At 49.2% G+C, this 16,882-nt stretch overlaps 1 protein-coding gene across 2 annotated transcripts in view; it reads right to left on the bottom strand.

The window, feature by feature from the left end:
- Positions 1-16,882, bottom strand: part of axdnd1 (axonemal dynein light chain domain containing 1) — a 486,782-nt gene that overhangs the window by 290,745 nt on the left and 179,155 nt on the right. For both annotated transcript variants that reach the window (XM_072511281.1, XM_072511280.1), the window contains exons 9-11: positions 15,576-15,687; positions 12,552-12,673; positions 2,881-3,021 (exon numbers count right to left, since the gene is read on the bottom strand). In XM_072511281.1, the coding sequence (XP_072367382.1) occupies positions 2,881-3,021; positions 12,552-12,673; positions 15,576-15,687 (375 nt within the window). The remainder of the gene's footprint in view (positions 1-2,880; positions 3,022-12,551; positions 12,674-15,575; positions 15,688-16,882) is intronic.

Below are 16,882 nucleotides of genomic sequence, written 5' to 3'. Positions count from 1 at the left end.
CAGCTGCAGTTGAAGGCGGCACGCCCAGTTCAGTCTGGCAGGTCCTCGTTTGACAGGCGCTGCAGGTATACACAAGACCTGATGAGGCGCCTCCTTCCCATCTCCTCTTCAGCCTGTTGGGCAACCGGCTCTCCATCATCACCAGCTGGCTCCTGTTCTGCACGGCCCTCCCTGAGCAGCTCCTGCTCGTGCAGCCTCAGTGCATCCACCAGGGCTGCTGCAGCCAGGCAGATGCCAATCCACCCAGCTGTACTCCGTCATCCATTTTCTGTCCGGAGTAAAAGGGAAGACATGTTAGCATGCTGCGTATTCCCATGCCCAATGGGCTACACTGTGGCCCTGGCCTGCACTGCAGCCCCTGACCCCGCATGTCCCCCTTCCCAATCCGAATCCGAACCCCACTCCCCAGCCATTCTCCCCAATACGGTTCCCTCCATACCTCACCATTGGCCCTGCCTGTCACCAGGGGCCTCCTGTCACGCTACCCGTCCCAACCATTGATACTTTCCGCGCCCCTGTCGAGTGCCCTCCTGTGAGGTCTACCATGGGTGCCCTCCTTGGGTATGCCACATGCTACCCCATCAGCAAGGTGCCACCTGGTTGCAGAGGGAGCTCAACACATGCCACCGACTGGCACCATTCTTGGTAGCATGCGTGCGGGCAGAGCCCGCGCATGGGTCTGGGTGAGGGGGTGGGCATCCATTGGGACCGTAGTTGTAGTGTGCCATGGATTCTCTGTGTGACACAGGTTGTGCCTATCTGTCCTGGGGCAGGATGGATGGGAGCAGGCACACAGTGGGCAGACGGGGCTTAGTACCAGCTGGTGTTCTTGCTGCATGGTGGTGCCACTGGTGGGGCATCTGCTCTAGTGGAGGGCAGTGTGCCAGGGAGGGTGGCAAGTGCCATAGTGCAGGTGTCTGCTATTCGGGCTGCACTCTGCACCCACCTGTTCTCCCTGCAGTGGGGCAGAGCCTCAAATGATAGCACTGAAGGATGCCAACACCTGGTGGGTCACAGGCTGCGCTGGGCTACACACACGAGTTTTTAAAAATAAATTTAGAGTACCCAATTATTTTTTTCCAATTAAGGGGCAATTTAGCATGATCAATTCACCTACCCTGCACATCTTTTTGGGTTGTGGTGGTGAGACTCATGCCGACATGGAGAAAATGTACAAACTCAACACAGACAGTGACCTAGGGACGGGATCAAACCCGGGTCCTCAGCGCCATGAGGCAACAGTGCTAACCACTGCACCACTGTGCTGCACTGCGCACGTCCAGTTGATGGGTTGGCTGGGGTCGGGGAGTTCCTCGGTGGGTGGCTGGGGGTTCGGGGGCATCCACATTTATGGGCCACAGTGGGCAGTCTGTCTGGAGTGCGCAGCCAGATGGCGGCAATGGTATTCTGTGCCCGGACACCCTGGTCCTGGGGGAGACATCCCAAGCCCATAGCCCATGGCCCATCTCCTGGTCCCCCCCCTCCCACTGCGTCCCCTGACCTTTGCAGTCACCCCACAGCCAGCGGCACAACTGGCAGCCCACGGTTGCGTCTTTGGAGACATTTCTTGCCTCCTCTCTCACCCCCAGCAGCCAGTCCCCGGTTCTGATTTTTAAATACCATGAGTGAACTGCGCCGGGGTCACCGCTGCCTGGTGGAGGTGGAGCATCACGGGAGACGAGAGACTACCAGGTCAGGCCTGTTAATGATATACAAATGGCTGTTACTGTATGATTTGTATGCCCACGTCGGCACGGGGCGTGGAACGCATTCACACTGCCATTGAGGCACCGGAGCATGACATTCTGTTGGGCACCCAGAACTGACCTTGATTTTCAGCTGATGCCCGATTCTCCGCCTGCTTGTGATTCACAAATCCGGCATTCGTGGACAGGGAATCCTGCCCAAAATCTATCTCTCTGAAGTCCCCTCTCCCATATTCGCAATATACATCTCCACATGTGAAAACTATATATCTGGGCAAAGTACCGTAGTCTCGGAACTGGACACCAGTGTAAACCACAAATGGAATGCATATCACGTAATACCACACCACTAGCCCATTATTTTCCATCATTTATTTTGAAGGACATAAAGGTTACATTGAAATGCTTTAATGTAAGAGCTGGCTAATGACCAGCATGACCAGTTGCTGACATACTGGTCATGCTGGTATACATGGGAAGTGATGTTTTGAAGGGAAGTTTAGCTTCCATTTTTCTGGGGACTATTCTTCCACAAAATGATATTAGACACCATTTTCAATATAGTCAGAATTCAACAACCTCTAAGACTTAAAAAACCCCTCCTGATTTCTGATGGACCTTAGTATCTCCTTCCTTAGACTTTCTACTTGTACTATCAAAACTCAATGTACTAGGACTGTTGGGTGATCCACAGTAAGATTCACAATTATAATCCAACTTTACGCGTTAACCAGTACTTGAATAGCAGAGTGTCTTCTAAATAATGTCTTCTTCAAATGGCCTGATTTTGCAATCAACCGTGAAAAAATTGTATTTGTGACGGATCTCAAAGGAAGCCGCCACAGAGATCTAGTGGTATGTTGGTGGATTTCCCCTTCCCAACTTCTGTTCAAACTCGTGTCAAAAGGATCTGTAAACATCCAGCAACAGTAATGTAATCAACCAGGTTAAGCAGCCTGTAGGTCACCTGTATTCACCACTGCGACTTGAATTAATCGGCAAGGTTGTTTAACTTCATAGCCAAATCCAATCTTGTGAACCCCCCCATTTACTTCTGTACTATTCTTGAGCTTTTGTACCAATTGGAAATTATTATTTCATTGGCAAACTGACTACTCCTGGCATCCTGTAAGAAACAGAATTTCTTGTCTGGCCCTATGATTAAACTTATTACCTGTTAAGTTTTTCAACGGCATTTTGAAAGACAAACAGCTCCATAATAAGTTGCCTGTCCAACACTCGTTGCATCATAATTTCATTGTGCATGCTATTCAGGTGGCGAGGAATATAGTCCAATAAACTTACATATCTTTCTCTGGAAGGAAAAAGGAATCAAAATATTAGAATATGCTTTAAACTGAAACATTAATCAAAATCACCATTTTTAAAAACTTGTTCTCTGCCTAATTTTGATTCATTTTACTTTCTTCTCTCGAAATGGGCAAATTCAGTCACATCAAATGACATTTCCAGTCAAGTGAGTGAATGAATGTTTTGTCCACATGTTTCTGCCAATTCCGTTGAACAATCAGCCATTATTTTGTGTGCTGCCATACCCTCAATGAAATGAAAATCGCTTATTGTCACAAGTAGGCTTCAAAAGAAGTTACTGTGAAAAGCCCCTAGTCGCCACATTCCGGCGCCTGTTCGGGGAGGCTGTTACGGGAATCGAACCGTGCTGCTGGCTTGCTTTGGTCTGCTTTCAAAGCCAGCGATTTAGCCCTGTGCTAACAATTGCTTGCCAATTTATTTTCCTTCATCCTGGGTAATCAACCCGTCGATTGTCCATTAGTAAATACTAATTAAGAGTAAAAGGCCAGAATGAGATGATGGCAGAGTTTGTACATTTGTGAAGCATTGTGGGCTGGATTCTCCGATTCTGCGGCTATGTCCAAGATCCGTCTGATCTTAAGACCAAATGTCGGCAGCGCCCCTGCACCGATGCTCCGCCCAGTGGGGGGCTAGCAGCCGCGCCACGTATAGCCCCCTTTACTTGCCAATACAGACACAGAATGGCCGGGTCCCTGGCCGCGCATGCACACGGCGGAGGTTTGCGGCGGCTGCACCATACAGCATAGTGCCAGCCATGCGAGGACCCGGACTGCCAAAAACTGTCCCCCTGTAACCCCGCTTGCCACCCACGGGCGCCCGACACCAGTCCCCCCCAGCCACCATCAAGCTCCCCCTGCCAACGGAATGGCTCCCCCCCCCTGACTGTGGCGGCGTTGGAAACAGTCCGCAGCCGCCATGCGAGGTGCCCGAACGTTGTGAGGACACATGTCCAGGGGCCATCCCAACGGTATGCAGCATTTATCAATTGACCAGGCCTCACACTGGCGCAAATTAGTACTGGTCTCGAAAAATGGAGACCAGGCGTGATGGCCATGCCAGGGGGCTCGGAGATCATTGGAGCCCCCTGGGTGGTCGGGGACAGGGCAGGACAGTGAACAGATATCACAAGCCATAGATGGGTACATTACCAACAACCAGAATGGAGAGGTCTCACCCTCCAAGTTCTGGGAGGCACTGAAGGCGGTGATAAGGGTGAAAGTATTGCGTTCATGGCGCGCAAAGATAGGAATGAGAGGATGGCTAGGCAACTGCTAGTCTACTCCATTTTGGAGATAGACCAGTGGTACTCCATGTCATCGACCATGGAAATACTGGCAGAGAGGAAAAGCTACAAATTGACTTTGACCTGCTCTCCACTGGGAAAGCAGTGCACCAGCTCTGCCAGACATGGTGGCCTTTTACGATCATGGAGACAAAGCCATCCGCCTGCTTGCCCACCAGCTGGGAAAGCAGGCAGCCACAAAGGAAATGGCCCAGGTAAAAGACAGGAGCAGCAAGCTCGTCGCAGTACCAGAGCAAATTAATGAAGCCTTTGTAACCTTCTACTGGGAGCTGTACATCTCTGAGTCTCCGATGGGAGACTCAAAGATGAAGCGGTTCCTCGATGGAGTGGACATACCAGTCTTGAGGGAAGATAGGGGACGGGGCTTGGGAGCACCATTAAGTATTGGGGAAGTTATGAAGAGCATTCACTCCATCCAGAGACAGAGTGCGGGTCTCACAGACCCATCTCACTCCTTAACACCGATGTTAAGTCCTGGCGAAGGCCCTAGCTAGGCGACTGAAGAGCCGTGTGCCAGAAGGTGGTGCAGAAGATCAGACGTGCTTTGTCAAGGGCAGGCAGTTAACAGTGACCATCTGGCCCCTGCTAAACATGATCATGAGCCCATCCAGGGAGAGAACATCCAGAAGTGATCATCTCAGGACAGCACAGTGGCGCAGTGGGTTAGCCCTGTTGCCTCACAGTGCCGAGGTCCCAGGTTTGATCCCGGCTCTGGGTCACTGTATGTGTGGAGTTTGCACATTCTCCCCTTGTTTGCCTGGGTTTCGCCCCACAACCAGTAAGTTTTAAAGTGCTGGTGGACAAGGATAAGAGTGGTCCGAGGGTGAATGTGCTAAATTGGGGGAAGGCTAAAAATAACAATATTAGGCGGGAACTGAAGAACCTAGATTGGGGCGGATGTTTGAGGGTAAATCAACATCTGACATGTGGGAGGCTTTCAAATGTCAGTTGAAAGGAATTCAGGACCGGCATGTTCCTGTGAGGAAGAAGGATAAATACGGCAAATTTCAGGAACCATGGATAACGAGAGATATTGTAGGCCTCATCAAAAAGAAAAAGGAGGCATTTTCAGGGCTAGAAGGCTAGAAACAGCCTGTGTGGAATATAAGGAAAGTAGGAAGGAACTTAAGCAAGGAGTCAGGAGGGCTAAAAGGGGTCAAATAGGGTTAAGGAAAATCCCAAGGCTTTTTACACGTACATAAAAAGCAAGCGGGTAGCCAGGGAAAGTTTTGGCCCACTGAAGGATAGGGGAGGGATTCTATGTGTAGAGCCAGAGGAAATGGGTGAGGTACTAAATGAATACTTTGCATCAGTATTCACCAAAGAGAAGGAATTGGTGGATGTTGAGTCTGGAGAAGGGTATGTAGATAGCCTGGGTCACATTGAGATCCCAAAAAACGAGGTGTTGGGCATCTTGAAAAATATTAAGTTAGATAGGTCCCCAGGGCCTGATGGGATCTACCCCAGAATACTGAAGGAGGCAAGAGAGGAAATTGCTGAGGCCTTGAAAGAAATCTTTGGGTCCTCACTGTCTTCAGGTGATGTCCCGGAGGAGTGGAGAATAGCCAATGTTGTTCCTTTGTTTAAGAAGGGTAGCAAGGATAATCCAGGGAACTACAGGGAGCCTTACATCAGTGGTAGGGAAATTACTGGAGAGAATTCTTCGAGACAGGATCTACTCCTATTTGGAAGCAAATGGACGTATTAGAGAGAGGCAGCACGGTTTTGTGAAGGGGAGGTCGTGTCTCACTAACGTAATAGAGTTTTTCGAGGAGGTTACAAAGATGAGTGTTGCAAGTAGGGCAGTGGATGTTGTCTATATTGACTTCAGTAAGGCTTTTGACAAGGTCTCTCATGGCAGACTGGTACAAAACGTGAAGTCACACGGGATCAGAGGTGAGCTGGCAAGATGGATACAGAACTGGCTAGGTCATAGAAGGCAGAGAGTAGCAATGGAAGGATGCTTTTCTAATTGGAGGGCTGTGACTAGTGGTGTTCCGCAGGGATAGTATATATAAATGATTTGGAGGAAAATGTAACTGGTCTGATTAGTAAGTTTGCGGACGACACAACGTTTGGTGGAATTGCGGATAGCGATGAGGACTGTCAGAGGATACAGCAGGATTTAGATTGTTTGGAGACTTGGGCGGAGAGATGGCAGATGGAGTTTGATCCGGACAAATGTGAGGTAATGCATTTTGGAAGGTCAAATGCAGGTAGGGAATATACGGTGAATGGTAGAACCCTCAAGAGTATTGACAGCCAGAGAGATCGAGGTGTACAGGTCCACAGGTCACTGAAAAGGGCAACACAGGTGGAGAAGGTAGTCAAGAAGGCCTACGGCATGGTTGCCTTCATTGGCCGGGGCATTGAGTATAAAAATTGGCAAATCATGTTGCAGCTGTATAGAACCTTAGTTAGGCCACACTTGGAGTATAGTGTTCAATTCTGGTCGCCACACTACCAGAAAGATGTGGAGGCTTTAGAGAGGGTGCAGAAGAGATTTACCAGGATGTTGCCTGGTATGGACGGCATTAGCTATGAGGAGAGGTTGAATAAACTTGGTTTGTTCTCACTGGAATGACGGAGGTTGAGGGGTGACCTGATAAAGGTCTACCAAATTATGAGGGGCAGAGTGGATAGTCAGGGTGGATAGTCAGAGACTGTTTCCCAGGGTAGAGGGGTCAATTACTAGGGGGCATAGGTTTAAGGTGCGAGGGGCAAGGTTTAGAGGAGATGTACGAGGCACGTTTTTTACACAGAGGGTAGTGGGTGCCTGGAACTCGCTGCCAGAGGAGGTGGTGGAAGCAGGGACGATAGTGACGTTTAAGGGGCATCTTGACAAATACATGAATAGGATGGGAATAGAGGGATACGGACCACGGAAGTGCAGAAGATTTTAGTTTAGCAAGGCAGCATAGTCGGCACAGGCCTGGAGGGTCGAAGGGCCTGTTCCTGTGCTGTACTTTTCTTTGTTCTTTGTTTAACCCAAAGATGTGTAAGGTAGGTGGGTTGAACACGCTAAATTGCCCCTTAATTGGAAAAAAATGAATTGGGTACACTAAATTCATAAAAAAAAGAAGTGATCATCTCCCTGGACGCAGAAAAGACCTTCGACACGATCGAATGGAAGTACCTCATAGAGGTATTTGAATTTGAATTTGATTTATTGTCACTTGTATCGAGGTACAGTGAAAAGTTTTTTCTGCGTACAGTCCAGACAGATCGTTCCATACATAAAAAAACATAGGACATGCATAAATACACAATGTAACTACATAGGCACAGGCATTGGGTGAATATACGGAGCGTAGGACTACTCAGCAGAGAAAATATGTGAAGAGATCAGCCCATAAGAGGGTCATTCAGGAATCTGGTGACAGCGGGGAAGAAGCTTTTTTTGAACCTGTTAGTGAGTGTTCTCAGACTTTTGTACCTCCTGCCCGATGGAAGAAATTGGAAGTGCAATAGCCCGGGTAGGAGGGTTCTTTGACCATGCTACCCGCTTTCCCAAGGGAAGGTGTCGACAGAGTCAATGGATGGGAGGTGGGTTCGCGTGATGGACTGGACTGTGTTCATGATTCTCTGTAGTTTCTTACCATCTTGGGCCGAGCAGTTGCCATACTAGGCTGTAATGCAGCCAGATAGGATGCTTTCTATGGAGCATCTGTAAAAATTGTTAAGAGTCAATGTGGACATGCCGAAGTATAGGAAGTATAGACTCTGTTGTGCTTTCTTGGTCGTTGCATCAACATGGGTGGACCAGGACAGATGGTTGGTGATGTGCACACCTAGAAATTTGAAGCTGTCAACCATCTCCACCTCAGCACCATTGATGCAGACAGGGGTGTGTATGTTACTTTGCTTCCTGAATTCAATGATCTGCTCTTTAGTTTTGTTGACATTGAGGGAGAGATTGTTGTCATTACACCATACCATTATGTTCTCTATCTCCCTCCTGTACTCTGACTCATCGTTGTTTGTGATCTGACCCACTATGGTCCTGTCATCAGCAAACTTGTAGATGGAGTTGGAGCCAAATTTTGCCCACAGTCGTGTGTGTAGGGAGTATGGTAGGCAAGGCTGTGTATTGAGGACTATTGTGGAGGAGGTGTTGTTGTTTGTCCTTACCGATTGTGGTCTATAGGTCAGAAAGTTGAGGATCCATTTGCAGAGGGAGGAGCCAAGTCCTAGGTTTTGGAGTTTTGATATGAGCTTGGCTGGCATTATGGTGTTGAAGGTGGAACTGTAGTTAATATTAGGAGTCTGACGTAGGAATCCTTGTTGTCAAGATACTCCAGGGATGATTTCAGGGTCAGGGAGATCGTGTCAGCTGTGGACTAGTTGCAGCGGTATGCAAATTGAAGTGGATCAGTGCATTCTGGGAGTATAAGTTAATGTGTTTCATGACCAACCTCTCAAAGCACTTCATAATGATAGATGTCAAGGCCACTGGATGGTAGTCGTTGAGGGACGTTGCCTGGTTCTTCTTTGGCACCGGTATGATGATGGTCTTCTTGAAGCAGGTGGGAACTTTGGGGTAAGATCAAAAATGAGAAAATCTTGAGGTGGAGGATCGAACTCTCCACCTACAACTATGAGATTTTGTATCGCCCTGGCAAGCTCAACGAGCCCCCAGATGCCCTATCCCGAGGTACGTGTGCAAGCGCACAGGTGAACCGACTCCGGACCCTGCACGATAACCTTTGTCACCCGGGAGTCACACGGTTGTACCATTTCATGAAGGCTCGCAATCTGCCCTACTCCGTCGAGGAAGTCAGGGTAATCACCAGGGACTGCCAGGTATGTGCGGAGTGCAAACCGCACTTCTACCAGCCGGACCGTGCGCGCCTGGTGAAGGCCTCCCGCCGCTTTGAACGCCTCAGCGTGGATTTCAAAGGGCCCCTCCCCTCCACCGACCGTAACACGTATTTCCTCAGTGTCGTCGATGAATACTCCAGATTCCCCTTCGCCATCCCGTGCCCCAATATGACGTCTGCCACCGTCATCAAAGCCCTCAACACAATCTTCTCGCTGTTCGGCTTCCCCGCCTACATCCACAGTGACAGGGGATCCTCATTCATGATCCTCAGCAGGGGTATCGCCTCCAGCAGGACGACCAGCTATAACCCCCGGGGAAACGGGAAGGTGGAGAGAGAGAACGGGACGGTCTGGAGGGCCATCCAACTGGCCCTACGGTCCGGAAATCTCCCGGCCTCCCGCTCACAGGAGGTCCTCCCAGATGCACTGCACTCCATTCGGTCGCTACTATGCACAGCCACTAACGACACACCCTATGAACAACTCTTTGCCTTCCCCGGGAAGTCCACATCCAGGGTGTCGCTCCCGACTTGGCTCACAGCTCCAGGACCCGTACTCCGTAGGCACGTCTGACTCCACATGGCGGACCCGTTGGTTGAAAGGGTGCAGTTACTCCATGCTAACCCCCAGTATGCCTACGTAGCGTACCCAATGGCCGCCAGGATACTGTCTCCCTCAGGGACCTGGCACCAGCAGGTTCCACACACACACACACCCCTCCGGTCCGGCTCCAACCCCCCCCCTCCCCCAGCGCACCCAGCAGCAACACCCCCAGGACCATCTGTCCTCCCCCTGCCTAAGCCTGAGGATGAAGAGGATTTTGGCACGCTCCCGGAGTCACCGAGGACCAGACGAACACCAGAATCGCCACCACCACTGCGTCACTCCCAACGCCACATCAAGGCCCCGGACCGGCTAAATTTATAATTGGTTCGGGACTATCAAACCACCTTGTACTGGGCTTCAGTAATAAATATATTTTTTCGCTTCTGTATATTAAACTTGCTCTGTATATTGTTCTCCACCACCCCCGCCGGACTCAATTTTAACAGGGGATAATGTGGTAATCACCACTGTTGTATATATTAGATGTGTGGTAAGGTCCTGTACTACAGGTACGGGGGTAGTCCCTGCCTGCTGGACTATAAACATGTGTGCTCCCTATACAGCAGCCATTTTGCCAGCTGCTGAAGGAGGCCACACATCTTAGAGTAATAAAGCCTCAGTTGTATTCAACTCTCGTCTCTGTGCAATTGATCGTGCATCAAGGGAGAGGTTGAAGAAGTCCGCGAACACACCCGCCAGTTGGTCCGCACAAGATCTGAATGCTTGACCAGGTACTCGGTCAGGACCCATTGCTTTCCGTGGGTTCATTTTCCAGAAGGCCGATCTGACTTTGTAAGCTGTGATGGTAGGTAAGGGTGTGTCCGAGGCTGCTGGGGCAATTGACAGCGGTTTGATGGTTTCCTGCTCGAACCGAGCACAGAATGCATTGAGTTCCTCAGGGAGGGGTGGCTGCTGCCAGAGATTCTACTCGGCTTTGCTTTGCAGCCTTGCCACAAATGACGAGATACTGTGACCTTAGTCTGTGACTCTTGCTACTGAAGCGGTTTGGGTTTGGGCCAAGGTTCAGCCCCTGGATGGAACTACTGTTCTGCGCTTCCGTGGCGAGCGTGCGGACAAACACTACCAGCTCCGAATACATATGGCTGCACAGAGGCATGAGACAGGGATTTCCATTGTCCCCGCTGATGTTTGCTGTGGCAATTGAGCCACTGGTGATCGCTCTCAGAATGGCGAGGTAACCAAAGGGAGATAGAGAGCACAGAGTCTCACTCTACGCAGATGACCTGCTCCTCTACATCTCGAATCCCCTGGCCAGCATGGAAGGAATAATGAAACTACTGAAGGAGTTCTGAGCCTTGTTAGGTTACAAGCTTAACATGAGTAAGAGCAAAATCTTCCCTGTGAACCCAAAAGGGGGATGAGCAGAGCTGGGAGTCTGACGATCAAACAGGCCCAGACCAAATTCTGATACCTGGGTTTCCAAATAGCGCATGACTGGACTATCAAGTTGAACCTGATGAGTTTAGGGGAAGAAATTAAAAGGGACCTGCAAAGGTGGGGCTCACTCCCACTCTTCTTTGCAGGGAGAGTGCAGACGATCAAGATGAACGTGCTGCCCAGGTTCCTCTTCCTGTTCTGATCCCTCCTGATCTACATCCCCAAGTTGATACATTTGTTTGGGGGGCTGGGGAGTGCGGGGAAGGGCCGGGGATCCTTTCGGGGGCCTCGGAGATCGGGACACCATCTCTTGCTACAATGGATAATTCTGGCGAGCGGAGCTCATACTGTAAAAAACAGGGCTATGTGCGACCTTGGCCACGCATTCCTCATTCGGGCCCCTCAGCCACTGCGAGTCTTGTTGAATAGCCATGTATTTTTCAGCACTGGATTATTACATTGACTCATATTATTTACAATATGTTAAGTAATAGCTGGGCTGTAAATTTTCATCGGAAGCTGTGGCCGAATTTCCACCTACGATGGCATCCTACATAGGATGCTGGGAGAATTGGGCAAGTTTAAGGACAGACAGGCTCTGCAGCTGAAATAAACATTGAAGAGCAAGCTGCAGCCTAGACTTTACAATACAGTGGAAAAAGGCCATCCCAGGGACAAAGGAAACATATTGTCAATCACAAATGTAAAGCAGACACAACGGCACCTACATTCCTTATTTGGAAGGGCCTATGTGCCCCTAACACCTACAGACATGGCCGGTGAGTGCACACCCCAAAATCAATTTAGCAGTCCCTGATTGGACTTGATTGATCAGGGTGATCAAACTCTTATCAATTGATTGGTAATGGCCCAGGGACCGCCCAAAAGAGTGCAAAATCAATAAAGGTACAAAAGGTGCTGCACCTCCTTAGAATCACTGTCTCGGCAGCAGCGCACAACAGCAACAAAACAACGGTGATCTTCACCGGCCACCACGAAGAGGACCATCATGTCACCGAACAGAAGGAAGACCAGAGCCAGAGCATAACCAGATCAATGACCGAACATCGACGACCACCAAAGTTGAATACAGATAAAGGCCTTGGATACTTGCTAGTCACTCTAATAACTTTAGGTCCAGTAAGAAATTTAATTAAGGTCTAGTATGAACTTCAGTAGTCTGTAAAATAACTTGTGTTGGATGGTGTGATTGATTAACTGTAACCTTGTTTCAGTGTGAATAAATACTATTTGATTAAACAAAGCCAGCTCGCAGTCAATTGTCCACCGCATATGGGTTCCAGTCACACTGTGGTAGCAACAAAGTGATAATGAGTAGAATACAGTAATCTTCTAATCATCAATCTCCTGCAGCAATGACAGACCTGATTTTGGCAAGAAGTTCTCCTCGCTCTGCACAATCCACACTGATTTGACGAATAAGTTCATGGAATACAATATTATAAATGTCTTGCTCCTTTTTCACAATGTCCAGCAAATGATGCATCTGTGCAATTGGAAACCATAATAAAGTAGTTAGGAAATGGAGTTAAACAGATGGGTGAATTTGTGAATTCTGTTCAATTAGTAAAATGATACATGCACCTTTAGTGATCCAACCCCCATATCTAACAATATTTTAACACAGGGGTTTACTAAAAGCAACCGCCTATAGATCTTTACACTTCTAGTAATTTAGTTGAAGGGCCACAATGCAAATAATGGGGACTAAATCAAGATGTGTAAAGAAGTCCACAGGGACAAAAGGAAGACAGGAGTTGGTGCTGTACTATTGAGGCACGATCAATTGGACAAAGACGATAGTTGAATCCAACTGAGGCTTTATTGCTATCAGATGTGTGGCCTCCCACAGCAGCTGGTGAAATGGCTGCTGGCTGGAGGACATGCATATTTATACCCCACCTCCTGGGAGGAGCCAGCAGGCAGGGACTACCGGCGAACCTGTAGTACAGGTCCTCCCGTACATCACCTAATACAGGTGCAACAGTGGTTTACCACAACTACAAAGACAAAGAACAGTACAGCATAGGAACAGGCCCTTCGGCCCTCCAAGCCCATGTCGATCATGATGCCCATCTAAACTAAAACCTTCTTCACTTCCAGGGTCCGCATCCCTGTCTTCTCATCCTATTCACGTGTTCGTCAAGATGCCTCTTAAATGTCGCTATCGTATCTGCTTCCACCACCTCCCCAGTAGCGCATTCCAGGCACTCACCACCCTCTGTGTAAAAAACGTGCCTCGCACATCTCCTCTAAGCGTTGCCTCTCGCACCTGAAACCGATGTCCCCTAGTAATTGACTTTTCTACCTTGGGGAAAAAGCGTCTGACTATCCACTCTGTCCATGCAATTCATAATTTTGTAAACCTCTATCAGGTCATGGGCGTCACGTAGTGCAGTGGTTAGCACTGCTGCCTCATGGCACTGAGGTCCCAGGTGCGATCCCAGTTCTGGGTCACTGTCCATGTGGAGTTTGCACATTCTCCCCATGTCTACGTGGATCGCACCCCCACAATCCAAAAGATGGGCAGGGTAGGTGGACTGGCCACACTAAAATTGCCCCTGAATTGGAAAAAAAAATTGGATACTCTAAATTTATAAAACAAAACCTCTATCAGGTCGCACCTCAATCTCCATCATTCCAGTGAAAACAATTTGGGTTTATCCAACCTCTCCTCATAGCTAAAACCTTCCAGACCAGGCAACATCTTGGTAAGCCTCTTATGTACCCTCTCCAAAGCATTCACATCCTGTTGACGTCATAGGTTGCTCTTCGTTTAAACTTTCAGCTTCTTGGCTTTTTAAAAAAAAACATGTCGGATTGGATTTGTTTATTGTCACGTGTATTGAGGTACAGTGAAAAGTATTTTTTTGCGTGCAGCTCAAACAGATCATTTAGTGCATGAAAAGAAAATATGTAATAGGGCAACACAAGGCACACAATGTAAAAACATAGACACAGGCATCAGGTGAAGCATACAGGAGTGTAGTGTTAATCAGATCAGTCCATAAGAGGGTCGTTTAGCAGTCTGGTAACAGCGGGGAAGAAGCTGTTTTTGAATCTGTTTGTGCGTGTTCTCAGACTTTTGCATCTCCTGCCCGATGGAAGAAGTTGGAAGAGAAGTAAGCCGAGTGGAAGGGGTCTTTGATTATGTTGCCCGCTTTCCCAAGGCAGTGGGAGGTTAGATAGAGTCAATGGATGGGAGGCGGGATCGTGTGATGGACTGGGTGGTGTTCACGACTCTCTGAAGTTTCTTGCGGTCTTAGGCCGAGCAGTTGTCATACCAGGTCATGATGCAGCCAGATAGTTACATCTGTAAAGGTTGGTAAGAATCAATGTGGACAAACCGAATTTCCTTCGTTTCCTGAGGAAGTATAGGCACTGTTGTGCTTTCTTGGTGGTAGCGTTGACATGGGTGGACCAGGACAGATTTTGGTGATGTGCACACCTAAGAATCTGAAGCTGTCAACCATCTCCATCTCTGTCCCGTTGATGCAGACAGGGGTGTGCACAATACTTTGCTTCCTGAAGTCAATGACTAGCTCTTTAGTTTTGCTGGCATTGATGGAGAGATTGTTGTCGTTAGACCACTTAATTACGATCAATGTCAGGGCCACCAGACGGTAGTTACTGAGGCACGTTGCTTGGTTCTTCTTTCGCACCGGTATGATGGTGGTCATCTTGAAGGGAGAGGTTGAAGATGTCCGCGAACACATCCGCCAGCTTGTCCGAACAGGATCTGAGTGCACAATCAGGGAACCTTCCGGACCCGTCGCCTTCCGAGGGTTCACTTTCAGGAAGGCCGATCTGACTTCAGAAGCTGTGACGGTGGGTATGGGTGTGCCCGGGGCTGCTGAGTCAGTCAACAGCGGTTTTATGGTTTCCTGAGTTCATCGGGGAGGGGTATGCTGCTGCTGGAGATTCTGCTCGACTTCGCTTTGTAGCCCGTTATGTTGTTTAGGCCTTGCCACAACCAACGAGAGTCTATAACGCTAGTCTGTGACTCTAGTTTGGTCTGATATTGTCTCTTGGCATCCCGGATAACTTTGCGGAGATTGTACCTGGATGATTTTCCAGGTTGATTAAAGTTGTATGTTTCTTTCTCTCGTGTTGGATTTTGGTATTCTTCATGGTGGATTGTGGGGTGAGAGGACTTTGTTGGTCAGCAGGGCTGAGTTGAGCTGCCGAGGCTGGTACAAGGCCAGAGGGAGTAAGACTGGGTGGCTGCCAGACAAGAGCAAAGTGACACCAAGAACAGGGCTGGGGCTAGGGTTAGGGAGATAATAATATCCAAATCGTTACTGGTATTTAACAAAAGGGTAATGATGTTTCCCCTGCATGTTTCTACTGCAGATGTCACAGCTATGAACTCGCTTTTAAATGAGTACCTGTGTTTCGCCTTTGAATTGCTGTTCAGTATCTTCATTAAACCCAACCTTTTCCAGCATTGCATCCATCACCTGTGACAGCTGAATGGCCTCGACTCTACCGCTGGGTTTCCTGTCAATATAGATACAATGAACAAATTACACAATTATATGGGAACAGCAATTTCAATTTTTTTAATAGTGGTGACCTTCGTTACTCATTAGAGTCAGTGATGGAGAGTACAATTGTTTCTGATTTGTTGCCATCTGTTACAATTGAAGATTTCCAACTTGGGTATGGGACATTCTAAGTATTCCACTATATTTTTGGGAGAAATTTGATAAAGAACATTAAAGATGTTAGAGTGAATTGCAAGGACATAAGAAACAGGAGCAAGCGGAGGACATATGGCTCCTTCGCGCATCCTCCACTACTTAATACAATCATTGCTGATTTTCAGCTTCAACTCCACTTTCTTGAGTGCCCCCCAAACCCTTGATGCCCTGAGAGACTATGGGCTGGATTCGCCATTAGGTGACGCCAAAGTCGCAAAACGCGATCAGCCGGAGAATCGGCTCCGACACCGAAATCGAGCCTGACGCTGGTTTCACACCAAATTGGCATTCTCCAGCCCCCCAAAATGACGAAACCGTGGCACCTGCCGCGCGGCCTGAAAGTACACATCTCATTAGCGATCCTAATGACTGATTCTCCGGGGCCTCATCGATTCAGCGCCTCGGATGGTCCGAATTCCCGACGGCGTATTTCTAATATGCTATACAAAATCGTGAACCTGGCATGCTGGCTACGGCGGCAGAGAGAGGAGGTAGGAGGTGGGGTGGGGGTACTGCGGGCTCCAGCTCGGACACCGGTCGTTCTTTCTGTGGGGTGGGTCCCTGCCAGGGCCACGTGAGGGGAGGGGAAAGTGGGGGGGGGAAAGGTTGAGCAGCCGGGGAGCTCCCAACCAGGAGAGGGGTGGTGCCCAGGCACCGACCGCCATTACGGTGGCCATCTTGCACCCATACGGCCGTGTTCACTGCATGCACCCACCCCGGCCCCTGGGTGGAAACGCTGTGGAAATGGCCGTATGGGTGCCCCCTGCCCCATCATCACCCTACCCACCTGGCAACACCCACCGCGGGACCACCCAGGGCCACGCCGACGGCAGCAACCAGTGAGGGCAGTGCCATCCAATGGTGCCCCTGGCAGCAGGGATGGGCGCCAGGACAGGGTGCACCAACGGGGCCAGGATGCAGGGGTGGGGGGCATGTGCAGTTGGGGCGCACGGTGACAACCGGGGCCACCATGTAGTCCATGGTATCTGGAT

The sequence above is a fragment of the Scyliorhinus torazame genome, chromosome 7 (assembly GCF_047496885.1).
Source record: "Scyliorhinus torazame isolate Kashiwa2021f chromosome 7, sScyTor2.1, whole genome shotgun sequence".
Taxonomy (NCBI): domain Eukaryota; kingdom Metazoa; phylum Chordata; class Chondrichthyes; order Carcharhiniformes; family Scyliorhinidae; genus Scyliorhinus; species Scyliorhinus torazame.
Note: the sequence above shows the minus strand (reverse complement) of the source record. Positions and strands in the feature narration are given on the sequence as shown.